The 26,764-nt window shown below is 39.8% G+C and overlaps 1 protein-coding gene across 1 annotated transcript; it reads left to right on the forward strand.

Annotated features, from left to right (window-relative positions):
- On the forward strand, positions 1-25,080 carry LOC135568776 (NACHT, LRR and PYD domains-containing protein 12-like). The gene is given in 16 exon segments (XM_065015518.1): positions 1-84; positions 2,014-2,102; positions 2,105-2,156; positions 7,149-7,265; positions 7,613-7,697; positions 7,828-8,048; positions 8,419-10,218; positions 10,499-10,672; positions 12,425-12,598; positions 15,451-15,624; positions 17,901-18,074; positions 20,753-20,926; positions 22,677-22,850; positions 23,250-23,423; positions 23,894-23,940; positions 24,546-25,080. Coding segments are annotated over 15 exon segments (4,140 nt in total). The 5' UTR covers positions 1-84; positions 2,014-2,029; the 3' UTR covers positions 25,073-25,080.
- The last annotated feature ends 1,684 nt before the right edge of the window (positions 25,081-26,764 follow it).

The following is a 26,764-nucleotide window of genomic DNA, read 5'->3' on the forward strand; positions in this document are numbered from 1 at the left end:
ATTTACTGTTGTTTAGGCTGGTTGAATGAGTTGTCTATGAAAGCTACTTCATCTGTAAGAAAACAGGCGTCTGCACCAGTGACTGTAAGTTATGTGATTTCCTCATATGAAATTAAAAGTATGTTTGTAGCCTACGCAGTTACAAAAATGGCTGTTGAAACTGTGACACATATTTCTCAGTACATTAGAAGTCGGATAAATGTGTTGAGACGTAGGAAAGATGGGCAAACTCTCGTTGGTCTTGGCTTTCTACAAACTATTATAAGGTTAGTCGATGTCAGACATTCAATATTCAGAGTAGGTTGGAGCTATGATCACTTATCATGCTGACAAACCTGATGGTCTCTGTGAACTGATCTGAACAGGTTTAGACTGGTCATCTATGATATGTAGGTTATATACAGTACATTCTCTGTCCTGCTACTGGTAGGACTATAACATTATGTGAACTGATCTGAACAGGTTTAGGCTGGTCATCTATGATATGTAGGTTATATACAGTACATTCTCTGTCCTGCTACTGGTAGGACTATAACATTATGTAAACTGATCTGAACATGTTTAGACTGGTCATCTATGATATGTAGGTTATATACAGTACATTCTCTGTCCTGCTACTGGAAGGACTATAACATTATGTGAACTGATCTGAACAGGTTTAGACTGGTCATCTATGATATGTAGGTTATATACAGTACATTCTCTGTCCTGCTACTGGTAGGACTATAACATTATGTGAACTGATTGGAACAGGTTTAGACTGGTCATCTATGATATGTAGGCTATAGCTGAGGTATAGACCTCGATCTGCATATCACTAACAACCTGCTACTATACATTATAACCTAGTCTACTTTACATAATATAACATCTACATATCACTAACAACCCACTGCTATACATTATAACCTAGTCTACTTTACATAATATAACATATCACTAACAACCCACTACTATACATTATAACCTAGTCTACTTTACATAATATAACATATCAATAACAACCCACTACTATACATTATAACCTAGTCTACTTTACATAATATAACATCTATATATCACTAACAACCCACTACTATACATTATAACCTAGTCTACTTTACATAATATAACATCTACATATCACTAACAACCCACTACTAGACATTATAACCTAGTCTACTTTACATAATATAACATATCACTAACAACCCACTACTATACATTATAACCAGGTCTACTTTACATAATATAAAATCTCTAACTTGTTGCAAATAAACTTTCTGAATGGATCAATAATTTCCCCCTCAGATCAATCATGCCCGTTTTAGTACTTCTGTCTACATTCTCAGATACGTTTAGAAAATAACAGATTGAAAGACAATAAAAAGCCACTTTTAATGAATAAAAATAAGTGTGAGACATGGCCTTGTGTTGCTGTACTGTCTAGAACTACCTGAACAAACAGTGACTTATTATTATTATTATTATTGTTGCTGTACTGTCTATAACTACCTTAACAAACAGTGACTTATTATTATTATTATTATTATTATTATTATTGTTGTTGTACTGTCTATAACTACCTTAACAAACAGTGACTTATTATTATTATTATTGTTGCTGTACTGTCTATAACTACCTTAACAAACAGTGACTTATTATTATTATTATTGTTGTTGCTGTACTGTCTAGAACTACCTTAACAAACAGTGACTTATTATTATTATTATTATTATTGTTGTTGCTGTACTGTCTATAACTACCTTAACAAACAGTGACTTATTATTATTATTATTATTGTTGTTGCTGTACTGTCTATAACTACCTTAACAAACAGTGACTTATTATTATTACAGACAGTTACCATGGAGATGAAATGTCACAACTATGTTTTCATGTGATGCATTACATCATCTAATTGTTTCTGTGTCTGTTAGTAAATGTTTTATAAGAGAAAATTAATAAATGATAACAATTAACATTAAATAATTACTGTGTTAACCACAACCAACATTTTGGATCTCTGTTTAGGGGTCAGTGCTCTAAAATGAGTCTCTCTGGGGAGAGAAAGGAGGGGGGCCCTGCCTCTAAAATGAGTCTCTCTGGGGAGAGAGAGGAGGGGGCCCTGCCTCTAAAATGAGTCTCTCTGGGGAACATGACACCAAAGCTAAGAGGTGAGATGACAATTTTTGATATCATTATTATGAGTTTTTTTCCCAAAATGTTCACATTTGTGTTTTAATCAGAAATGGTTGTTATGGGTACCTTCAATATTACTGTTCTCAGATTTTTTACTAATAGATTTTAGATGGGTATATATATATATATGTATATATATACGTAGCTATCTTAATTAAGATGAATGCACTTACTGTAAATTACTCTGGATAAGAGCATCTGCTAAATCAGGGTTCTCAATCCGGGGTCTGTGGAGGTACTGCAGGGGTTCTCAATCCGGGGTCTGTGGAGGTACTGCAGGGGTTCTCAATCCGGGGTCTGGGGAGGTACTGCAGGGGTTCTCAATTCGGGGTCTGTGGAGGTACTGCAGGGGTTCTCAATCCGGGGTCTGTGGAGGTACTGCAGGGGTTCTCAATCCGGGGTCTGTGGAGGTACTGCAGGGGTTCTCAATCCGGGGTCTGTGGAGGTTCTGTAGGGGTTCTCAATCCGGGGTCTGTGGAGGTACTGCAGGGGTTCTCAATCCGGGGTCTGGGGAGGTACTGCAGGGGTTCTCAATCCGGGGTTTGTGGAGGTACTGCAGGGGTTCGCGGCACCCTGACTGTACTCGTTGTAATGTTAGACATTTGATAGAATTTTCACATGACACGACCACTTTGCCTATTCTGAATTATTGCCTAATATAATAGAATGCATCTTTTAGACAATATAACCGTTATATCTACACTTCTGTTTAACAACTCTAAATATCTTTGACATAGTAGGTATCATGTCCCTTGCCAATAATGTTGCCTACAACGTTGCATACAATGTTCATATTCATCAAACACATATTACACCCTAGATGCCTTCAACTGCCCCATTTATATCCATCTGTCCAGTTTAGGATTATTATTTAACAACATGATGTTGTGCTCCAAAGGGAGAACTTGAAATAACATGATGTAGATAATTAAATAACAACATGATGTTGTGCTCCAAAGGAGAACTTGATATAACATGATGTAGATAATTAAATAACAACATGATGTTGTGCTCCAAAGGGAGAACTTGAAATAACATGATGTAGATAATTAAATAACAACATGATGTTGTGCTCCAAAGGGAGAACTTGAAATAACATGATGTAGATAATTAAATAACAACATGATGTTGTGCTCCAAAGGAGAACTTGATATAACATGATGTAGATAATTAAATAACAACATGATGTTGTGCTCCAAAGGGAGAACTTGAAATAACATGATGTAGATAATTAAATAATCAAAAGAAAAACGTGTTTATTATTATACACTCTTAGAACAGAAGGTTCCTTATAGAACCATAAAGGCTTCTATCACTTCCTTAATATATGGAACCACTAAAACATTATCTATATTGTTTGGTTCAGTGAAGAAGAACCTCTGGAGATCTGATCAACGGAAGGTTAATGTTTAGAGGATGTGAATCAAGCAGCCTTCCAGTCATCAGATCACTTCTGGTGGGTTTTTTCCCGGCCCGGGATTTGAACCAGCCACCTTTTGGCCACAAGCACCAACTCCTTAGCCGCTGGGCGAAAACCTGAGATAATAAGCCAAAATGTAGACACAATGCTGTGCAGACATAAATGGTATGACTTATTATAATTTTTATGCATAAATCATTGCCAAAAGCACAAGACGTACTGTTGCATGTAGGTCTATATTATTAATGGATTGATCATATAGAAATATAAAACATTCTTTTAACTACTACAATGCAATTACATGTGGAGCAGGAACCACTGACTCACTGCATTATTCTATAGTATTATCAAGACACCTGCTGTTAACTCTTAACTACTCAGGACACCTGCTGTTAACTCTTAACTACTCAGGACACCTGCTGTTAACTCTTAACTACTTAGGACATCTGCTGTTAACTCTTAACTACTTAGGACACCTGCTGTTAACTCTTAACTACTTAGGACACCTGCTGTTAACTCTAACTACTCAGGACACCTGCTGTTAACTCTTAACTACTTAGGACACCTGCTGTTAACTCTTAACTACTCAGGACACCTGCTGTTAACTCTTAACTACTTAGGACACCTGCTGTTAACTCTTAACTACTCAGGACACCTGCTGTTAACTCTTAACTACTCAGGACACCTGCTGTTAACTCTTAACTACTTAGGACACCTGCTGTTAACTCTTAACTACTCAGGACACCTGCTGTTAACTCTTAACTACTTAAGACAGCTCACGAGGTGTCCTAAATATCTGCCGACTAGGTGGGACTAGAGACTTCATGCATAGTTACCCCCCCACTTATACCCATAAGTGTAAAATGTCTTTATTCTCAGCACTTATACTACTAATGTTCTACTCTGAGACACTGTGTGAACATGGTCCCAGATCTCAACATATTGTTACAAAAAAACATAGAATGTTTGTTTTACATAATAATAAATAATTCATATTACTAATGTAACCCACTGTAAAGACTGGGTTTAGTTGATTGTGTTGCACTGATCATGTCCACGTTCTGGAACTGTCCTCACCCCGTACAGAACCGTCCGCGTCCCCGTACAGAACTGTCCCCATACAGAACTGTCCACGTCCCAGTACAGAACTGTCCCCATACAGAACTGTCCACGTCCCCGTACAGAACTGTCCACGTCCCCGTACAGAACTGTCCACGTCCCCCGTACAGAACTGTCCGCGTCCCAGGACAGAACTGTCCCCATACAGAACTGTCCGCGTCCCCGTACAGAACTGTCCACGTCCCCGTACAGAACTGTCCCCATACAGAACTGTCCACGTCCCCGTACAGAACTGTCCTCGTCCCCGTACAGAACTGTCCACGTCCCCGTACAGAACTGTCCGCGTCCCCGTACAGAACTGTCCACGTCCCAGTACAGGACTGTCCCCATACAGGACTGTCCGCGTCCCCGTACAGAACCGTCCGCGTCCCCGTACAGAACTGTCCGCGTCCCCGTACAGAACTGTCCTCGTCCACGTTCGGTGTGGCGCCAAGGAGATTATCCGGTTATGCGCAGAGTGGACTGAGGTGATCTTGGAGCATAACTACGGAGTTTGTTACAGTGTTGAAACACAGAAGTTTACTGTTCAATTTGCTTTTTCTTTACGGTCAGGGACAGGATGAGTGTAGCCAGATCCTTTTCACTCTCTATCCTTGTTTCATTTTGTGTTTCACCGGATTCGTCATCATCATCGAGACGAGGGACAGACGAACGACCTGCTAGCTAGCCAAGCTAGTCGGTACAGCTCGGTAAGCTAGCTAGCTACTCTACCAGCAGCATCCTAGTTATCCTAGCTAGTCGGTACAGCTCGGTAAGCTAGCTAGCTACTCTACCAGCAGCATCCTAGTTATCCTAGCTAGTCAGTACAGCTCGGTAATCTAGCTAGCTACTCTACCAGCAGCCTCCTAGTTATCCTAGCTAGTCGGTACAGCTCGGTAAGCTAGCTAGCTACTCTACCAGCAGCATCCTAGTTACCATAGCTACCACTACATCATCACCGCCTGTCTGCATTTCCTGTGGACCGATGGAGTTGACGGATGCTGGCTACCTCTGTCCGGTTCTCCTCTCTTCACTAGATGGACGGTAACTTTAGTGTTTAAACCCTCTGTGTCCAAGGACCGAACTTTTGAATATTATTTTCGGGGCCCTCAAGGAGGCTGTAAACATTCCGTTTTTAACAACGCTTTTTTTGGACGAAGTTCATTGCATCCAGTTTCATAATACCAATGAATGTGCTGGGAAAATACATTTTCTGGACCAGAATTGACTGAATTAATGTTCAGGCTTATTAATAGCCTAGTGGTTAGAGACAGGTAGCCTAGTGGTTAGAGTGTTGGACTAGTAACTGGAAGGTTGCAAGTTCAAATCCCGAGCTGACAAGGTACAAATCTGCCATTCTGCTCCTGAACAGGCAGTTAACCCACTGTTCCTAGGCTGTCATTGAAAATAAGAATTTGTTCTTAACTGACTTGCCTCGTGAAATATAATTTCAAAACATGAGTATAAAACCAGGTTATAATAAACATGAATCATCATTATATTACTTCACAGTAATCTGTTAAATGCTGTTTCAGTCCTTCCTCTTGTGTTAGCAGTGTGGAAAGGGACAGGAAGAAGCACACAGGAGTTTTCCTGTGAGGGGAGTGGTGGTGTATCCAGGGAGAAAACTAAACTAATCTACTGAAATGTCATTAGGGGTCTTATGCTGCCATCTATTGGAATTATGTAGCAACTGCAGTAGTGAATGTGTAATTCCTTATTGAAGTAGTATTTACTGTACATAGTCCATCGGTAAATAGCCCACCCAATCTACCTACCTCATCCCCATATTGTTTTTATTTACTTTTCTGCTCTTTTGCACATCAGTATTTCTGCTTGCACATCATCATCTGCTCATCATCATCTATCACTTCAGTGTTTATCTGCTAAATTGTAATTACTTTGCTACTATGGCCTATTTATTGCCTTACCTCCTCACGCCATTTGCACTGTATATAGACTTTATTTTTTCTACTGTACGTTTGTTTACTCCATGTGTAACTCTGTGTTGTTGTTCGTGTCACACTGCTTTGCTTTATCTTGGCCAGGTCGCAGTTGTAAATGAGAACTTGTTGTCTACTAGCCTGGTTAAATAAAGGTGGAAAATAAATAAATATATATATATATAAATAATAATAATATTAAATATATATATATAAATAATAATAATAATAAATATATATATATATTTAGCAAAAAAAATGATTATATGTCTCTCTGAAATGAAACATCAATTGATAGATTTTTAACTAATAGATGTCTGACCAATCGCCTGATTAGCTTGTGAAAAACACCAAACTCTTTCATCATTTCTTTAAACAATAAGAGCTAATTTACCAACATTTCTGAAAAGTGATATATAGTGTTTTGGAATGAAACTCTTCTTCTGTTTCCCCATCTGAGCTCAGAGTAGATGAGAGATGTAATGTTTGTCTCTGTTGTGTTGAAGCCCAATCAAGCAGGAGAGACCAGCCTCCCCTGTTCCCAGCTGTGTGTCCATGAAGAGTGACCGGTCTATGAATCTACCAATGAAGTTTAGAGAGGGAGACTTTTCTACTGAACAAAGGTAAGAAGAACTCATGGGTCCTGGTCAGTGAGTTAAACAACACCGTCTCTAGTCATTTCTCTTCTCCCATTTTCCCATTTATTGTTGTTGTTTTCATAATCCATATGCTAATCATTTAGTCCATTTTCATAGTCCTAAAACAATATTAAACAAACATAACATTCCCTCCCTGTGTGTGTGTGTGTGTGTGTGTGTGTGTGTGTGTGTGTGTGTGTGTGTGTGTGTGTGTGTGTGTGTGTGTGTGTGTGTGTGTGTGTGTGTGTGTGTGTGTGTGTGTGTGTGTGTGTGTGTGTGTGTGTGTGTGCACTCACTGGATGAGGAGATGTAATCTCATGTTTTGTCCACAGAAACCAACAGGAGAGATCAGAGTCAGAGATTCTCAGTGGTCAGTCTTCTCAGAGTCATCAAACAGACCTGGCCTCCATATTCAGTGTATGTGGTCCTGTTATGTACATTTGTTTTTGTTTTCCTCAAGTAAAGTTGATCTGTCAATCATTCATTAATGTGTTAATGAGAAAGCATTTAGTCTCTTGCATTAACTTATTTACTTTATTTATTTCAGTTGCTTGAAGAGAAAATTATGACATTTGTGAAGAATGAGATGAAGATGTTCAAGAGGATTCTTAGTCCAGAACTCCCAGAAGGCATCGAGAGTCAGAAGCAGGAAGTGGTGGATGCTGAAGATGAGAAGCAGGAGAGCAGTGCCAGAGAGGGGGCTCTGAAGATCACACTGCACATCCTGAGGAAAATGAACCAGAAGGAGCTTGCTGACACACTGGAGAAATGTAAGATCTGTCTGCCTCATGTTGAATGATGTTTTATAACATTTAAAAGCTGTAGCTAAAGTACAGCTAAAGTAGCTGTGTAACTCAATGATATTGTAGCAGCCTTAACACAACACCTAGTGACCTCATCAAGTAGCAGCAGGGATGTGTTGTGGTGATTCATTTAGAGAGAGAACATTAATAATACCATCAATAATACCAATAATAATATAATCAGTCACACCAGTCTGTAATGCATTATGAAAACATTTACACATTTATACCGTCAGTTAAGAGAATAAATTATTATAATTTACAACTTTATAACAGTCCTACAATACTGTAGGTATTAAAACAGATGTAATATTAATATCCTCTGTGTTATTTCTATATTCAGATGAGCTTGCTGTGATTTGCCAACTTGAACTCAAATCTAATCTAAAGAAGAAGTTTCAATGTGTATTTGAGGGGATCGCTAAACAAGGAAACCCAACACTTCTCAATAAGATCTACACAGAGCTCTACATCACAGAGGGTGGAACAGGAGAGGTCAATAATGAACATGAGCTGAGACAGATTGAGACAACAACCAGGAAACAAGCAAGACCAGAGACTGCAATCAAATGTAACGACATCTTCAAACCCTTAACTGGACAAGACAAACTTATCAGAACTGTGCTGACAAAGGGAGTCGCTGGCATTGGAAAAACAGTCTCTGTGCAGAAGTTCATTCTGGACTGGGCTGAAGGAAAAGCAAATCAGGATGTCCAATTCGTATTTTCATTCCCTTTTAGGGAGCTGAATATGATGAAAGGGGACAAACACACTTTAATTGAACTTCTTAGTCACTTCTCAATGGAAACCAAACAATCAGGAATCTCCATCTACAACAAGTACAAAGTTCTGTTCATCTTTGATGGTCTGGATGAGTGCCGACTGCCCCTAGACTTCCAGAAGAACAAGATCTGTTGTGACGTCACAGAGTCAACCTCAGTGGATGTTCTGCTGACAAATCTCATCAAGGGAAATCTGCTTCCCTCTGCTCTCCTCTGGATAACTACCCGACCTGCAGCAGCCAATAAGATCCCTTCAGGGTGTGTTGACCAGGTGACAGAGGTACGAGGGTTCAATGACCCACAGAAGGAGGAGTACTTCAGGAAGAGATTCAGTGATGAGGACCTGGCCAGCAGAATCATCTCACACATAAAGACATCAAGGAGCCTCCACATCATGTGCCACATTCCAGTCTTCTGTTGGATTTCTGCAACAGTCCTTGAACACATGCTGAAACATAAGAGAGTAGAGATGCCCAAGACTCTGACTGAGATGTACACACACCTTGTGGTGTTTCATACCAAACAGAAGAATGAAAAGTATCTTGGGAAAGAAGAGACAGGTTCACACTGGAATAAAGAGAGCATTCTGTCACTGGGAAAACTGGCTTTTCAACAGCTTGTGAAAGGCAATCTGATTTTCTATGAAGAAGACCTGAAAGATGCTGGCATTGATGTCAATGAAGCCTCAGTGTACTCAGGATTGTGCACACAGCTCTTTAAAGAGGAATGTGGGCTGTACCAGGACAAGGTGTACTGCTTTGTTCATCTGAGCATTCAGGAGTTTCTGGCTGCTGTATATGTGTTCGTCTCATTCATCAACAACAATGAGAATCTAATGGACAAACTGCAAACAACGTCCAGGAACTTTTCTGTGAGGATCAAACAAAGGCGTAAAGTTACTTTCTACAAGAGTGCTGTGGATAAAGCCTTACAAAGTGAGACGGGAAACCTGGACCTTTTCCTCCGCTTCCTTCTGGGCCTCTCACTGGAGTCCAATCAGAAGCACTTACAAGGTCTACTGACAAAGACAAGAAGCAGCTCACAGAGCCATGAAAAAACAGTCAAGTACATCAAGGAGAAGATCAGGGAGAATCCCTCTCCAGAGAGGAGTATCAATCTGTTCCACTGTCTGAATGAACTGAATGACCATTCTCTAGTGGAGGAGATCCAAAGATACCTGAGATCAGGAAGTCTCTCAGAACCCAACCTGTCACCTGCACAGTGGTCAGCTGTGGTCTTTGTGTTGCTGACTTCAGAAAAGGAGCTGGATGTGTTTGACCTGAAGAAATACTCCAGATCAGAGGAAGGTCTTCTGAGGCTGCTGCCAGTGGTCAAAGCCTCCAGAGCTGTTCTGTGAGTAAATAAAATGACATATAAGAACTAATCATCAGGAAGAAATATTCAGTTTAGAGAAAAATATGTATTATAATATGTATATAATATTATATTGTAAAACATATTGAATAAATGCATTGATTTTCACATTAGTATAACATTATGACCATACAATTCTGGGAGACGGAAGATGAATCTATATGTTGTTTGAGAGAATAAACCAAATGCATCTGCCATTGTCCTTCTACACTACTGGTGTTAAATGAACATCATGAAGTCATGATGATCTCTTTGTCAGGCTGTCAGGCTGTGGAGTCACAGAGGAAGGCTGTGCTTCTCTGGTCTCAGCTCTGAGGTCAAACCCCTCACACCTGAGAGAGCTGGACCTGAGTAACAATGACCTGAAGGATTCAGGAGTGAAGCTGCTCTCTGCTGGACTGGGGAATCCCCACTGTAAACTGGAGACTCTGAGGTCAGTATTATCAGATATGAAAGCACTTTATGTATGTAGTTCTCCCATTTGAAAAAGTCGTAATTACTCTGAAACATTCACTTATATTGTATTAAAGTAGTCATACGTTTAGTATTTGGTCCCATATTCCATGCCTGCAGTGATTACATCAAGCTTGTGATTCTACTAACTTGTTGAATTCATTTGCAGTTTGTCTTGGTTGTGTTTTGGATGTTTTTCCTAATAGAAACTGAATGGTGAATAATGTCCCTTCATTTTGGAGTCACTTCACTTGTATTGTCAGTAAGAATAGAAGATGTTTCTGAACACTTCTACATTCATGTGGATGCTACTATGATTATGAATAATAATGAATGAATCGTGAATGATGATGAATGAGAAAGTTACAGAGGTACAAACCCCCTCTGTTATTGGTGATGGTGAGAGGTTAGCGTGTTTTGTTGTAGCCTCTGTTATTGGTAATGGTGAGAGGTTATCATGTTTTGTTGTAGTCTCTGTTATTGGTAATGGTGAGAGGTTAGCATGTTTTGTTGTAGTCTCTGTTATTGGTAATGGTGAGAGGTTAGCATGTTTTGTTGTAGTCTCTGTTATTGGTAATGGTGAGAGGTTAGATTGTTTTGTTGTAGTCTCTGTTATTGGTAATGGTGAGAGGTTAGTATGGTTTGTTGTAGCCTCTGTTATTGGTAATGGTGAGAGGTTAGTATGTGTTGTTGTAGTCTCTGTAATTGGTAATGGTGAGAGGTTAGCATGTTTTGGACAATGACCCCAAGCATACGTCCAAAGTTGTAGTAAAATGGCTTAAGGACAACAAAGTCAATGTATTGGAGTGGCCATCACAAATCCCTGACCTCAATCCTACAGAAAATTTGAGGGCAGAACTGAAAAAGCATGTGTGAGCAAGGAGACCTACAAACTTGACTCAGTTACACCAGCTCTGTCAGGAGGAATGGGCCAAAATTCACCCAACTTATTGTGGGAAGCTTGTGGAAGGCTACCTGAAACATTTGACCCAAGTTAAACAATTTAAAGGCAATGCTACCAAATACTAATTGAGTGTATGTAAACTTCTGACCCATTGGGAATGTGATGAAAGAAATAAAAGCTGAAATAAATCATTCTCTCTACTATTATTCTGACATTTCACATTCTTAAAATAAAGTGGTGATCCTAACTGACCTAAGACAGGGAATTTTAACTAGGATTAAATGTCAGGAATTGTAAAAATTGAGTTTAAAAGTATTTGGCTAAGGTGTATGTAAACTACCGACGTCAACTGTATGTATTAAAATACCCCAAATAAAAGGTGACATTATATACTGTCACCTCATATGAAACATTTGATCTGAAATCCAAAATGTTGGAGTATAGAGCCACATTTAAAATGTCAGCTTCACTGTCAAAATATATATGGTGTGGACTGTATACTCAATACAATCTAAATCTGATACCTCACTGTCTAAATAGATATGGTGTGGACTGTATACTCAATACAATCTAAATCTGATACCTCACTGTCTAAATAGATATGGTGTGGACTGTATACTCAATACAATCTAAATCTGATACCTCACTGACTGTCTTTTGAGTGATACTGATTTTTAAACTGGTCTGGTCAGTCTTCTCAAATATTTGTACTATACATGTTTCTATCTGCAGGCAATACTTTGATCATGTGTCATTTTTAATGATGATACACTATTTTCACCACCAAAGAATATCAGTGTGATTTTAATATGATTTGACTCTTTGCAGGCTGTCAGGCTGTCTAGTCACAGAGGAAGGCTGTGCTTCTCTGCTCTCAGCTCTGAGGTCAAACCCCTCACACCTGAGAGAGCTGGACCTGAGTAACAATGACCTGAAGGATTCAGGAGTGAAGCTGCTCTGTGCTGGACTGGAGGATCCCCACTGTAAACTGGAGACTCTGAGGTCAGTATTCCTGTAGTTGGTCAACAAGTGATAACTGTTCACCAGATCCACATGTGTTTACCAGACACACATAGTCCACACCATATGTGTTTGGACAGTGAAGCTTACAGTTTTAAATGTGGTGCTTTGATCCAGCATTTTGGATTTGAGATATAATGTTTCATATTAGGAGACAGTACAGAATGTCACCTTTTATTTAAAGGTATTTTCATACATATTTATTTTACAGTTTATAAATGAAAACACTTTATGTATCTAGTTCTCCCATTTGAAAAAGTCATAATATTTTGGATAAATGATTTTTGTCAAAAGTTTAGTATTTGGTCCCATATTCCATGCCTGCAGTGATTACATCAAGATTGTGATTCTACTAACTTGTTGAACTTATTTGCAGTTTGTCTTGGTTGTGTTTTAGATGTTTTTCCTAATAGAAACTGAATGGTGAATAATGTCCTGTCATTTTGGAGTCACTTCACTTGTATTGTCAGTAAGAATAGAAGATGTTTCTGAACACTTCTACATTCATGTGGATGCTACCATGATTATGAATAATAATGAATGAATCGAGAATGATGATGAATGAGAAAGTTACTGAGGGACAAAGATCAGACCTCCTCTGTTATTGGTAATGGTGAGAGGTTAGCATGTTTTGTTGTAGCCTCTATTATTGGTAATGCTGAGAGGTTAGTGTGTTTTGTTGTAGACTCTGTTATTGGTAATGGTGAGAGGTTAGCATGTTTTGTTGTAGCCTCTGTTATTGGTAATGGTGAGAGGTTAGCATGTTTTGTTGTAGCCTCTGTTATTGGTAATGGTGAGAGGTTAGCATGTTTTGTTGTAGCCTCTGTTATTGGTAATGGTGAGAGGTTAGCATGTTTTGTTGTAGCCTCTGTTATTGGTAATGGTGAGAGGTTAGCATGTTTTGTTGTAGCGTCTGTTATTGGTAATGGTGAGAGGTTAGCATGTTTTGTTGTAGCGTCTGTTATTGGTAATGGTGAGAGGTTAGCATGTTTTGTTGTAGCCTCTGTTATTGGTAATGGTGAGAGGTTAGCATGTTTTGTTGTAGCCTCTGTAACTTTCTCACTCATTATTATTCATGATTCTTTCATGATTTTTCTTAATCATGACATCATCAGGATTAATGTATTATTGTTTAGAAACATGTTATCTACTCTCTTAGACAGAAAAGTTACTCCACTCATCATCCACCATTTTATTATTGGACAAAACACAACCAAAAACACAACCAAAACAATCTGCAAATGCAACCAACGAGTTTACGACAAAATACTATACTTTTGACTACTTTAATATACTATAAGTAAATTGGTCAGATTACTTATGTCTTCTTCTAATGGGGAGACTGGAAACATAAAGTGTTTTCATTTCAAAATGTGAAACAGATATGTATTAAAATATCCTCAAATAAAAGGTGACATTATAAACTGTCACCTCATATGAAACATTTGATCTGAAATCCAAAATGTTGGAGAATAGAGACACATTTAAAATGTCAGCTTCACTGTCTAAATAGATATGGTGTAGACTGTATACTCAATACAATCTAAATCTGATACCTCACTGTCTATCAAATCAAATCAAATCAAATGTATTTATATAGCCCTTCGTACATCAGCTGATATCTCAAAGTGCTGTACAGAAACCCAGCCTAAAACCCCAAACAGCAAGCAATGCAGGTGTAGAAGCACGGTGGCTAGGAAAAACTCCCTAGAAAGGCCAAAACCTAGGAAGAAACCTTGAGAGGAACCAGGCTATGTGGGGTGGCCAGTCCTCTTCTGGCTGTGCCGGGTGGAGATTATAACAGAACATGGCCAAGATGTTCAAATGTTCATAAATGACCAGCATGGTCGTATAATAATAAGGCAGAACAGTTGAAACTGGAGCAGCAGCACAGTCAGGTGGACTGGGGACAGCAAGGTGTCATCATGTCAGGTAGTCCTGGGGCACGGTCCTAGGGCTCAGGTCCTCCGAGAGAGAGAAAGAAAGAGAGAATTAGAGAGAGCATATGTGGGGTGGCCAGTCCTCTTCTGGCTGTGCCGGGTGGAGATTATAACAGAACATGGCCAAGATGTTCAAATGTTCATAAATGACCAGCATGGTCGAATAATAGTAAGGCAGAACAGTTGAAACTGGAGCAGCAGCATGGCCAGGTGGACTGGGGACAGCAAGGAGTCATCATGTCAGGTAGTCCTGGGACATGGTCCTAGGGCTCAGGTCAGTTGAAACTGGAGCAGCAGCATGGCCAGGTGGACTGGGGACAGCAAGGAGTCATCATGTCAGGTAGTCCTGGGGCATGGTCCTAGGGCTCAGGTCCTCCGAGAGAGAGAAAGAAAGAGATAAGGAGAGAATTAGAGAACGCACACTTAGATTCACACAGGACACCGAATAGGACAGGAGAAGTACTCCAGATATAACAAACTGACCCTAGCCCCCCGACACATAAACTACTGCAGCATAAATACTGGAGGTATTAGATATGGTGTGGACTGTATACTCAATACACAATCTAAATCTGATACCTCACTGTCAAAATTGATATGGTGTGGACTGTATACTCAATACAATCTAAATCTGATACCTCACTGTCTGTCTTCTGACTGATACTGATTTTTAAACTGGTCTGGTCAGTCTACTTACATATTTGTTAATATGCATCTTTCTATCTACAAGCAATACTTGGAAAATGTGTCATTTCTAGGCTGTGCCTCTCTGGTCTCAGCTCTGAGGCTAAACCCAACACGTTATTTGTGCACAGGTTACAGTGTAAGCAGAGAAAGCTAAGCGAAATATTTTAATACATCCTGTCTGTCATTGTATTTCTTCTGTGTTGGCAGACTCACTGTCTGTAAACTCACAGACACATCCTGTGAAGTGTTGGCCTCAGTTCTCAGTTCAAACCCCTCACACCTGAGAGAGCTGGATCTGAGTAACAATGACCTGAAGGATTCAGGAGTGAAGCTGCTCTCTGCTGGACTGGGGAATCCCCACTGTAAACTGGAGACTCTGAGGTCAGTATTCCTGTAGTTGGTCAACAAGTGATAACTGTTCACCAGATCCACATGTGTTTACCAGACACACATAGTCCACACCATATGTGTTTGGACAGTGAAGATTACAGTTTTAAATGTGGTGCTTTGCTCCAGCATTTTGGATTTGAGATATAATGTTTCATATTAATTGACTGTACAGAATGTCACCTTTTATTTAAAGGTATTTTCATACATATATTTTTTACAGTTTATAAATGAAAACACTTTATGTATCTAGTTCTCCCATTTGAAAAAGTCATACTATTTTGGATAAATAATTTTTGTCATAAGTTTAGTATTTGGTCCCATATTCCATGCCTGCAGTGATTACATCAAGCTTGTGATTCTACTAACTTGTTGAATTAATTTGCAGTTTGTCTTGGTTGTGTTTTAGATGTTTTTCCTAATAGAAACTGAATGGTGAATAATGTCCTGTCATTTTGGAGTCACTTCACATGTATTGTCAGTAAGAATAGAAGATGTTTCTGAACACTTCTACATTCATGTGGATGTTACTATGATGATGAATAATCAGGAATGAATCGGGAATAATGATGAATGAGAAAGTTACTGAGGCACAAAGATCAGACCCCCTCTGTTATTGGTAATGGTGAGAGGTTAGCATGTTTTGTTGTAGTCTCTGTTATTGGTAATGGTGAGAGGTTAGCATGTTTTGTTGTATCCTCTGTTGTTGGTAATGGTGAGAGGTTAGTATGTTTTGCTGTAGCCTCTGTTATTGGTAATGGTGAGAGGTTAGCATGTTTTGTTGTAGCCTCTGTTATTGGTAATGGTGAGAGGTTAGCATGTTTTGTTGTAGCCTCTGTTATTGGTAATGGTGAGAGGTTAACATGTTTTGTTGTAGTCTCTGTTATTGGTAATGGTGAGAGGTTAGCATGTTGTGTTGTAGCCTCTGTTATTGGTAATGGTGAGAGGTTAGCATGTTTTGTTGTAGCCTCTGTTATTGGTAATGGTGAGAGGTTAGTATGTTTTGTTGTAGTCTCTGTTATTGGTAATGGTGAGAGGTTAGCATGTTTTGTTGTAGTCTCTGTTATTAGTAATGGTGAGAGGTTAGCATGTTTTGTTGTAGCCTCTGTTATTGGTAATGGTGAGAGGTTAGCATGTTTTGTTGTAGTCTCTGTTATTGGTAATGGTGAGAGGTTAGTATGTTTTGTTGTAGTCTCTGTTATTGGTAATGGTGAGAGGTTAGCATGTTTTGTTGTAGTCTGTTATTGGTAATGGTGAGAGGTTAGTATGTTTTGTTGTAGTCTCTGTTATTGGTAATGGTGAGAGGTTAGCATGTTTTGTTGTAGCCTCTGTAACTTTCTCACTCATTATTATTCATGATTCTTTCATGATTTTTCTTAATCATGACATCATCAGGATTAATTTATTATTGTTTAGAAACATGTTATCTACTCTCTTAGACAGAAAAGTTACTCCACTCATCATCCACCATTTTATTATTGGACAAAACACAACCAAAAACACAACCAAAACAATCTGCAAATGCAACCAACGAGTTTACGACAAAAAACAACATTTTTGACTATTTTAATACACTATGAGTGAATTGTTCAGAATACTTAAGACTTCTTCTAATGGGGAGACTAGAAACATAAAGTGTTTTCATTTCTAAATGTGAAACAGATATGTATTAAAATCCCCTCAAATTAAAGGTGACATTATAAACTGTCACCTCATATGAAATATTTGACCTCAAATCCAAAATGTTGGAGAATAGAGCCACATTTAAAATGTCAGCTTCACTGTCAAAATAGATATGGTGTGGACTGTATACTCAATACAATCTAAATCTGATACCTCACTGTCTAAATAGATGTGGTGTGGACTGTATACTCAATACAATCTAAATATGTTACCTCACTGTCTAAATAAATATGGTGTAGACTGTATACTCAATACAATCTAAATCTGATACCTCACTGTCTAAATAGATATGGTGAGGACTGTATACTCAATACAATCTAAATCTGATACCTCACTGTCTGTCTCTTGACTGATATTGCTTTTTAAACTGGTCTGGTCAGTCTACTATAATATTTGTACTATACATGTTTCTATCTGCAGGCAATACTTTGATCATTTGTCATTTTTTATGATGATACACTATTTTATGAATAGATATGGAAGGTTTCAGGACACAGATATATCTGAATATGTTGAAAAAATATACTGCCACTATTTTCACCACCAAAGAATATCAGTGTGATTTAATATGATTTGACTCTTTGCAGGCTGTCAGGCTGTCTAGTCACAGAGGAAGGCTGTGCTTCTCTGGTCTCAGCTCTGAGGTCAAACCCCTCACACCTGAGAGAGCTGGACCTGAGTAACAATGACCTGAAGGATTCAGGAGTGAAGCTGCTCTCTGCTGGACTGGGGAATCCCCACTGTAAACTGGAGACTCTGAGGTCAGTATTCCTGTAGTTGGTCAACAAGTGATAACTGTTCACCAGATCCACATGTGTTTACCAGACACACATAGTCCACACCATATGTGTTTGGACAGTGAAGGTTACAGTTTTAAATGTGGTGCTTTGCTCCAGCATTTTGGATTTGAGATACAATGTTTCATATTAGGAGACAGTACAGAATGTCACATTTTATTTGAGGGAATTCATACATATATTTTAGCGTTTAGATATGAATAGTGAATAATGATGAATAACAAAGTTATAGACGCACAAATATCAGTATAAATGCTAATCTCCCCTGTTATTGGTAATGGTGAGAGGTTAGCATGTTTGTTGTATCCTCTGTTATTGGTAATGGTGAGATGTTAGCATGTTTTTTGTAGCCTCTGTTATTGGTAATGGTGAGAGGTTAGCATGTTTTGTTGTATCCTCTGTTATTGGTAATGGTGAGAGGTTAGCATGTTTTGTTGTAGTCTCTGTTATTGGTAATGGTGAGAGGTTAGCATGTTGTGTTGTAGCCTCTGTTATTGGTAATGGTGAGAGGTTAGCATGTTTTGTTGTAGCCTCTGTTATTGGTAATGGTGAGCGGTTAGCATAATTTGTTGTAGTCTCTGTTATTGGTAATGGTGAGAGGTTAGCATGTTTTGTTGTAGCCTCTGTTATTGGTAATGGTGAGAGGTTAGCATGTTGTGTTGTAGCCTCTGTTATTGGTAATGGTGAGAGGTTAGCATGTTTTGTTGTAGCCTCTGTTATTGGTAATGGTGAGAGGTTAGTATGTTTTGTTGTAGTCTCTGTTATTGGTAATGGTGAGAGGTTAGCATGTTTTGTTGTAGCCTCTGTTATTGGTAATGGTGAGAGGTTAGCATGTTTTGTTGTAGTCTCTGTTATTGGTAATGGTGAGAGGTTAGTATGTTTTGTTGTAGCCTCTGTTATTGGTAATGGTGAGAGGTTAGTATGTTTTGTTGTAGTCTCTGTTATTGGTAATGGTGAGAGGTTAGCATGTTTTGTTGTAGCCTCTGTTATTGGTAATGGTGAGAGGTTAGCATGTTTTGTTGTAGCCTCTGTTATTGGTAATGGTGAGAGGTTAGCATGTTTTGTTGTATCCTCTGTTATTGGTAATGGTGAGAGGTTAGCATGTTTTGTTGTAGTCTCTGTTATTGGTAATGGTGAGAGGTTAGTATGTTTTGTTCTAGCCTCTGTTATTGGTAATGGTGAGAGGTTAGTATGTTTTGTTGTAGTCTCTGTTATTGGTAATGGTGAGAGGTTAGCATGTTTTGTTGTAGCCTCTGTTATTGGTAATGGTGAGAGGTTAGCATGTTTTGTTGTAGCCTCTGTTATTGGTAATGGTGAGAGGTTAGCATGTTTTGTTGTAGCCTCTGTTATTGGTAATGGTGAGAGGTTAGCATGTTTTGTTGTAGCCTCTGTTACTGGTAATGGTGAGAGGTTAGCATGTTTTGTTGTAGCCTCTGTTATTGGTAATGGTGAGAGGTTAGCATGTTGTAGCCTCTGTTATTGGTAATGGTGAGAGGTTAGCATGTTTTGTTGTAGCCTCTGTTATTGGTAATGGTGAGAGGTTAGCATGTTTTGTTGTAGCCTCTGTTACTGGTAATGGTGAGAGGTTAGCATGTTTTGTTGTAGCCTCTGTTATTGGTAATGGTGAGAGGTTAGCATATTTTGTTGTAGCCTCTGTTATTGGTAATGGTGAGAGGTTAGCATGTTTTGTTGTAGCCTCTGTTATTAGTAATGGTGAGAGGTTAGCATGTTTTGTTGTAGCCTCTGTTATTGGTAATGGTGAGAGGTTAGCATGTTTTGTTGTAGTCTCTGTTATTGGTAATGGTGAGAGGTTAGCATGTTTTGTTGTAGCCTCTGTTATTGGTAATGGTGAGAGGTTAGCATGTTTTGTTGTAGCCTCTGTAACTTTCTCACTCATTATTATTCATGATTCTTTAATGATTTTTCTTAATCATGACATCATCAGGATTAATTTATTATTGTTTAGAAACATGTTATCTACTCTCTTAGACAGAAAAGTTACTCCACTCATCATCCACCATTTTATTATTGGGCAAAACACAACCAAAAACACAACCAAAACAATCTGCAAATGCAACCAACGAGTTTACGACAAAAAACTACATTTTTGACTATTTTAATTCACTATGAGTGAATTGTTCAGAATACTTAAGACTTCTTCAAATGGGGAGACTGGAAACATAAATTGTTTTCATTTTTAATAGTGAAACAGATATGTATTAAAATACCCTCAAATTAAAGGTGACATTATAAACTGTCACCTCATATGAAACATTTGACCTCAAATCCAAAATGTTGGAGAATAGAGCCACATTTAAAATGTCAGCTTCACTGTAAAAATAGATATGGTGTGGACTGTATACTCAATACAATCTAAATATGATTCCTCACTGTCTGTCTCTTGACTGATATTGCTTTTTAAACTGGTCTGGTCAGTCTACTATAATATTTGTACTTTACATGTTTCTATCTGCAGGCAATACTTTGATCATTTGTCATTTTTATGATGATACACTATTTTATGAATAGATATGGAAGGTTTCAGGACACTGATATATCTGAATATGTTGAAAAAATATACTGTCACTATTTTCACCACAAAAGAATATCAGTGTGATTTAATATGATTTGACTCTTTGCAGGCTGTCAGGCTGTCTAGTCACAGAGGAAGGCTGTGCTTCTCTGGTCTCAGCTCTGAGGTCAAACCCCTCACACCCGAGAGAGCTGGACCTGAGTAACAATGACCTGAAGGATTCAGGAGTGGAGCTGCTCTCTGCTGGACTGGGGAATCCCCACTGTAAACTGGAGACTCTGAGGTCAGTATTCCTGTAGTTGGTCAACAAGTGATAACTGTTCACCAGATCCACATGTGTTTACCAGACACACATAGTCCACACCATATGTGTTTGGACAGTGAAGCTTACAGTTTTAAATGTGGTGCTTTGCTCCAGCATTTTGGATTGGAGATACAGTGTTTCATATTAGGAGACAGTACAGAATGTCACCTTTTATTTGAGGGAATTCATACATATATTTTAGCGTTTAGATATGAATAGTGAATAATGATGAATAACAAAGTTATAGACGCACAAATATCAGTATAAATGCTAATCTCCCCTGTTATTGGTAATGGTGAGAGGTTAGCATGTTTGTTGTATCCTCTGTTATTGGTATTGGTGAGATGTTAGCACGTTTGTTGTAGCCTCTGTTATTGGTAATGGTGAGAGGTTAGCATGTTTTGTTGTATCCTCTGTTATTGGTAATGGTGAGAGGTTAGCATGTTTTGTTGTAGTCTCTGTTATTGGTAATGGTGAGAGGTTAGCATGTTGTGTTGTAGCCTCTGTTATTGGTAATAGTGAGAGGTTAGCATGTTTTGTTGTAGCCTCTGTTATTGGTAATGGTGAGAGGTTAGCATGTTTTGTTGTAGCCTCTGTTATTGGTAATGGTGAGAGGTTAGCATGTTTTGTTGTAGCCTCTGTTATTGGTAATGGTGAGAGGTTAGCATGCTTTGTTGTAGCCTCTGTTACTGGTAATGGTGAGAGGTTAGCATGTTTTGTTGTAGCCTCTGTTATTGGTCATGGTGAGAGGTTAGCATGTTTTGTTGTAGCCTCCGTTATTGGTAATGGTGAGAGGTTAGCATGTTTTGTTGTAGCCTCTGTTATTGGTAATGGTGAGAGGTTAGCATGTTTTGTTGTAGCCTCTGTTATTGGTAATGGTGAGAGGTTAGCATGTTTTGTTGTAGTCTGTTATTGGTAATGGTGAGAGGTTAGCATGTTTTGTTGTAGTCTGTTATTGGTAATGGTGAGAGGTTAGCATGTTTTGTTGTTGTCTGTTATTGGTAATGGTGAGAGGTTAGCATGTTTTGTTGTAGTCTGTTATTGGTAATGGTGAGAGGTTAGCATGTTTTGTTGTAGCCTCTGTTATTGGTAATGGTGAGAGGTTAGCATGTTTTGTTGTAGTCTCTGTTATTGGTAATGGTGAGAGGTTAGCATGTTTTGTTGTAGCCTCTGTAACTTTCTCACTCATTATTATTCATGATTCTTTCATGATTTTTCTTAATCATGACATCATCAGGATTAATTTATTATTGTTTAGAAACATGTTATCTACTCTCTTAGACAGAAAAGTTACTCCACTCATCATCCACCATTTTATTATTGGGCAAAACACAATTTAAAATGTCAGCTTCACTGTCTAAATAGATATGGTGTGGACTGTATACTCAATACAATCTACATGTCTATACCACACTGTCTAAATAGATATGGTGTGGACTGTATACTCAATACAATCTACATCTGATACCTCACTGTCTGTCTTCTGACTGATACTGATTTTTAACTTAAACTGGTCTGGTCAGTCTACTCACATATTTGTTAATATGCATCTTTCTATCTACAAGCAATACTTGGAAAATGTGTCATTTCTAGGCTGTGCCTCTCTGGTCTCAGCTCTGAGGCTAAACCCAACACGTTATTTGTGCACAGGTTACAGTGTAAGCAGAGAAAGCTAAGCGAAATATTTTAATACATCCTGTCTGTCATTGTATTTCTTCTGTGTTGGCAGACTCACTGTCTGTAAACTCACAGACACATCCTGTAAAGTGTTGGCCTCAGTTCTCAGTTCAAACCCCTCACACCTGAGAGAGCTGGATCTGAGTAACAATGACCTGAAGGATTCAGGAGTGAAGCTGCTCTCTGCTGGACTGGGGAATCCCCACTGTAAACTGGAGACTCTGAGGTCAGTATTCCTGTAGTTGGTCAACAAGTGATAACTGTTCACCAGATCCACATGTGTTTACCAGACACACATAGTCCACACCATATGTGTTTGGACAGTGAAGCTTACAGTTTTAAATGTGGTGCTTTGCTAAATCTGATTCCTCACTGTCTGTCTTCTGACTGATACTGCTTTTTAAACTGGTCTGGTCAGTCTACTATAATATTTGTACTATACATGTTTCTATCTGCAGGCAATGCTTTGATCATTTGTCATTTTTTATGATGATACACTATTTTACGAATAGATATGGAAGGTTTCAGGACACTGATATATCTGAATATGTTGAAAAAATATACTGCCACTATTTTCACCACCAAAGAATAGCAGTGTGATTTAATATGATTTGACTCTTTGCAGGCTGTCAGGCTGTCTAGTCACAGAGGAAGGCTGTGCTTCTCTGGTCTCAGCTCTGAGGTCAAACCCCTCACACCTGAGAGAGCTGGACCTGAGCTACAATCACCCAGGAGACTCAGGAGTCAGACTGCTCTCTGCTGGACTGGAGGATCCACACTGCAGACTGGAGAAACTCAAGTATGTCGAGGGTTTATGTCAATGTTCATATCAGACATGTTGGACTTATCAGGCTGGTTAAGACAAACATTCTGACCACCACTTGGACAAAGTTATATGCTGACCGTGTGTGTGTGTGTGTGTGTGTGTGTCCAATGTGAAACACACACTGGACATTTACACACACACGCGCACTGGACACAAATACACACACTGGACACACAAACACTGGACACACACACACACACACACACACTGGACACACACACACACACACACTGGACACACACACACACATACTGGAACCACACACACACACACACACACACACACTGGTCACACACACACAAACATTCTTGCCAACGCTTGACAGTGTGTGTGTGTGTGTCCAGTGTTTGTGTGTGTGTGTGTGTGTGTCCAGTGTTTGTGTGTGTGTGTGTGTTCAGGTGTGTCCCTCAATGACTGTCTGTTCTTTCTGCATACCGCTACAGTGTGGAACATGGTGGAGAGAACAGAATGAAACCTGGGCTTAGAAAATGTGAGTGTTGACTGCTGTGAAGAATATGACTAAGAATAAGTCTTAATTCAAGTTAAGTCAAAGTCAAAGACCAACATCATTACTTACATGGTCATATTAAATATCAGCTGTAGTTCTACAGAATTAGAAATCAGGGACACCAAAGTTTACAAAGAGTTGCTTTGACGTGTGTGTGTGTGTGTGTGTGTGTGTGTGTGTGTGTGTGTGTGTGTGTGTGTGTGTGTGTGTGTGTGTCCAGAGTGTGTGTTTGTCCTGTGTGTGTGTGTCCTGTGTGTCCTGTGTGTGTCGTGTGTGTGTGTGTGTGTGTGTGTGTGTGTGTGTGTGTGTGTGTGTGTGTGTGTGTGTGTGTGTTTGTGTGTCTGTGTGTGTGTGTGTCTGTGTGTGTGTGTGTGTGTGTGTGTGTGTGTAATTAATGTGAATAAAAATAAGTGTGTTTTATATTACCATACAGTATAACATATGATCATTCAACAAGTATCAAGTTACCTTAACTTCTCCTTTTGATACCTAGAAACATCTACATTAAATGAATTAGTTAAAAGCGAGTTAACATTCTAATGTGAAAGATGATGATTTCTAATATTGTGTCTGGTTTCATCCATCAGATGTCTGTGATCTCACACTGGACCCAAACACAGTAAACAGACACCTCTCTCTGTCTGAGAACAGAAAAGTGACATGGAGGACAGAGGAGCAGCCGTATCCTGATCACCCAGAGAGATTTGAGGACTGTGGACAGGTGCTGTGTAGAGAGGGTCTGACTGGTCGCTGTTACTGGGAGGTAGAGTGGAGTGGAAGAAGGGCTGTTATAGGAGTGACATATAAAGGAATCAGCAGGAGAGTAGGGGTTAAGGAATGTTGTCTTGGATACAATGACAAGTCCTGGAGTCTGTTCTGCTATGACAACAGTTACTATGCCTGGCACAATAATAATCGGACTCTCATAGACGTCCCCCCCTCCAGCTCCCACAGAGTAGGAGTGTATCTGGACTGGCCAGCCGGCACTCTGTCCTTCTATAGAGCCTCCTCTGACACACTGACCCACCTGATCACATTCACCTCCACATTCACTGAGCCCCTCTATCCAGGGTTTAGGGTTTGGGGTGATGGTGACTCAGCGTCCCTGAAATAAGTGAACACACACACTGGACAGAGACTCACACACTGGACAGAGACACACACACTGGACAGAGACACACACACTGGACAGAGACACACACACTGGACAGAGACACACACACTGGACAGAGACACACACACTGGACAGAGACACACACACTGGACAAAAACACACTCACACTGCTGGACACACACACTCACACTGGACACACACACACACTGGACACACACACACACACACAAACACACACGACACACACAGGACACACAGGACACACACACACAGGACAAACACACACTCTGGACACACACACACAGTGGTCACACACACACACACACACAGGACACACACACACTGGACACACACACACACAGGACACACACACACACTGGATACACACACACACTGGACACACACACACTGGACACACACACACACACACACTGGACAAACACACACTGGACACACACACATACAGTGGACACACACACACACTCTGGACACACACACACACTGGACACACACACACAGACAGGACACACACACACACAGACAGGACACACACACACAGACAGGACACACACACACTCTGGACACACACACACACTCTGGACACACACACACTGGACACACACACACACTGGACACACACACACACGCTGGACACACACACACTGGACAAACACACACTGGACAAATACACACACACACACACACACACACACACTGGACACACACACACACACTGGACACACACAAACACACTGGACAAACACACACTGGACAAACACACACTGGACAAATACACACACACAAACACATACACACAGGACACACACACACACACAAATACATACACACACACACAAACAAACACACACACAGGACACACACACACACACTGGACACACACACTCTGGACACACACACACTGGACAAACACACACTGGACAGATACACACACACAAACACATACACACAGGACACACACACACACACACTGGACACACACACTCTGGGCACACACACTCTGGACACACACACACACACTGGACACACACACACACACACTGGACACACACACACTCAGGACACACACATTCTACACACACACACACACACTGGACACACACACACACTGGACACACACACACTGGACAAACACACACTGGACAAATACACACACACACACACTGGACAAACACACACTGGACAAATACACACACACACACACTGGACACACACACTCTGGACACACACACACACTGGACACACACACACACATTCTGGACACACACACACTCTGGACACATACACACTCTGGACACACACCCACACAGGACACACACACACACAGGACACACACACACACAGGACACACACACACTGGACACACACACACTCTGGACACACACACACTCTGGACACACACACACTCTGGACACACAGACACTCTGGACACACACACACTCTGGACACACACACACACTGGACACACACACACTCTGGACACACACACACACTGGACACACACACACACTGGACACACACACACTCTGGACACACACACACACTGGACAAACACACACTGGACAAATACACACACACACTAGACAAACACACACACAAACACAGTGGACACACACACACACACACACACTGGACTCACAGACACACACTGGACACACACTGGACACACACACA

This window comes from Oncorhynchus nerka, unplaced genomic scaffold (assembly GCF_034236695.1).
Source record: "Oncorhynchus nerka isolate Pitt River unplaced genomic scaffold, Oner_Uvic_2.0 unplaced_scaffold_1393, whole genome shotgun sequence".
NCBI classification, from domain to species: Eukaryota; Metazoa; Chordata; class Actinopteri; order Salmoniformes; family Salmonidae; genus Oncorhynchus; species Oncorhynchus nerka.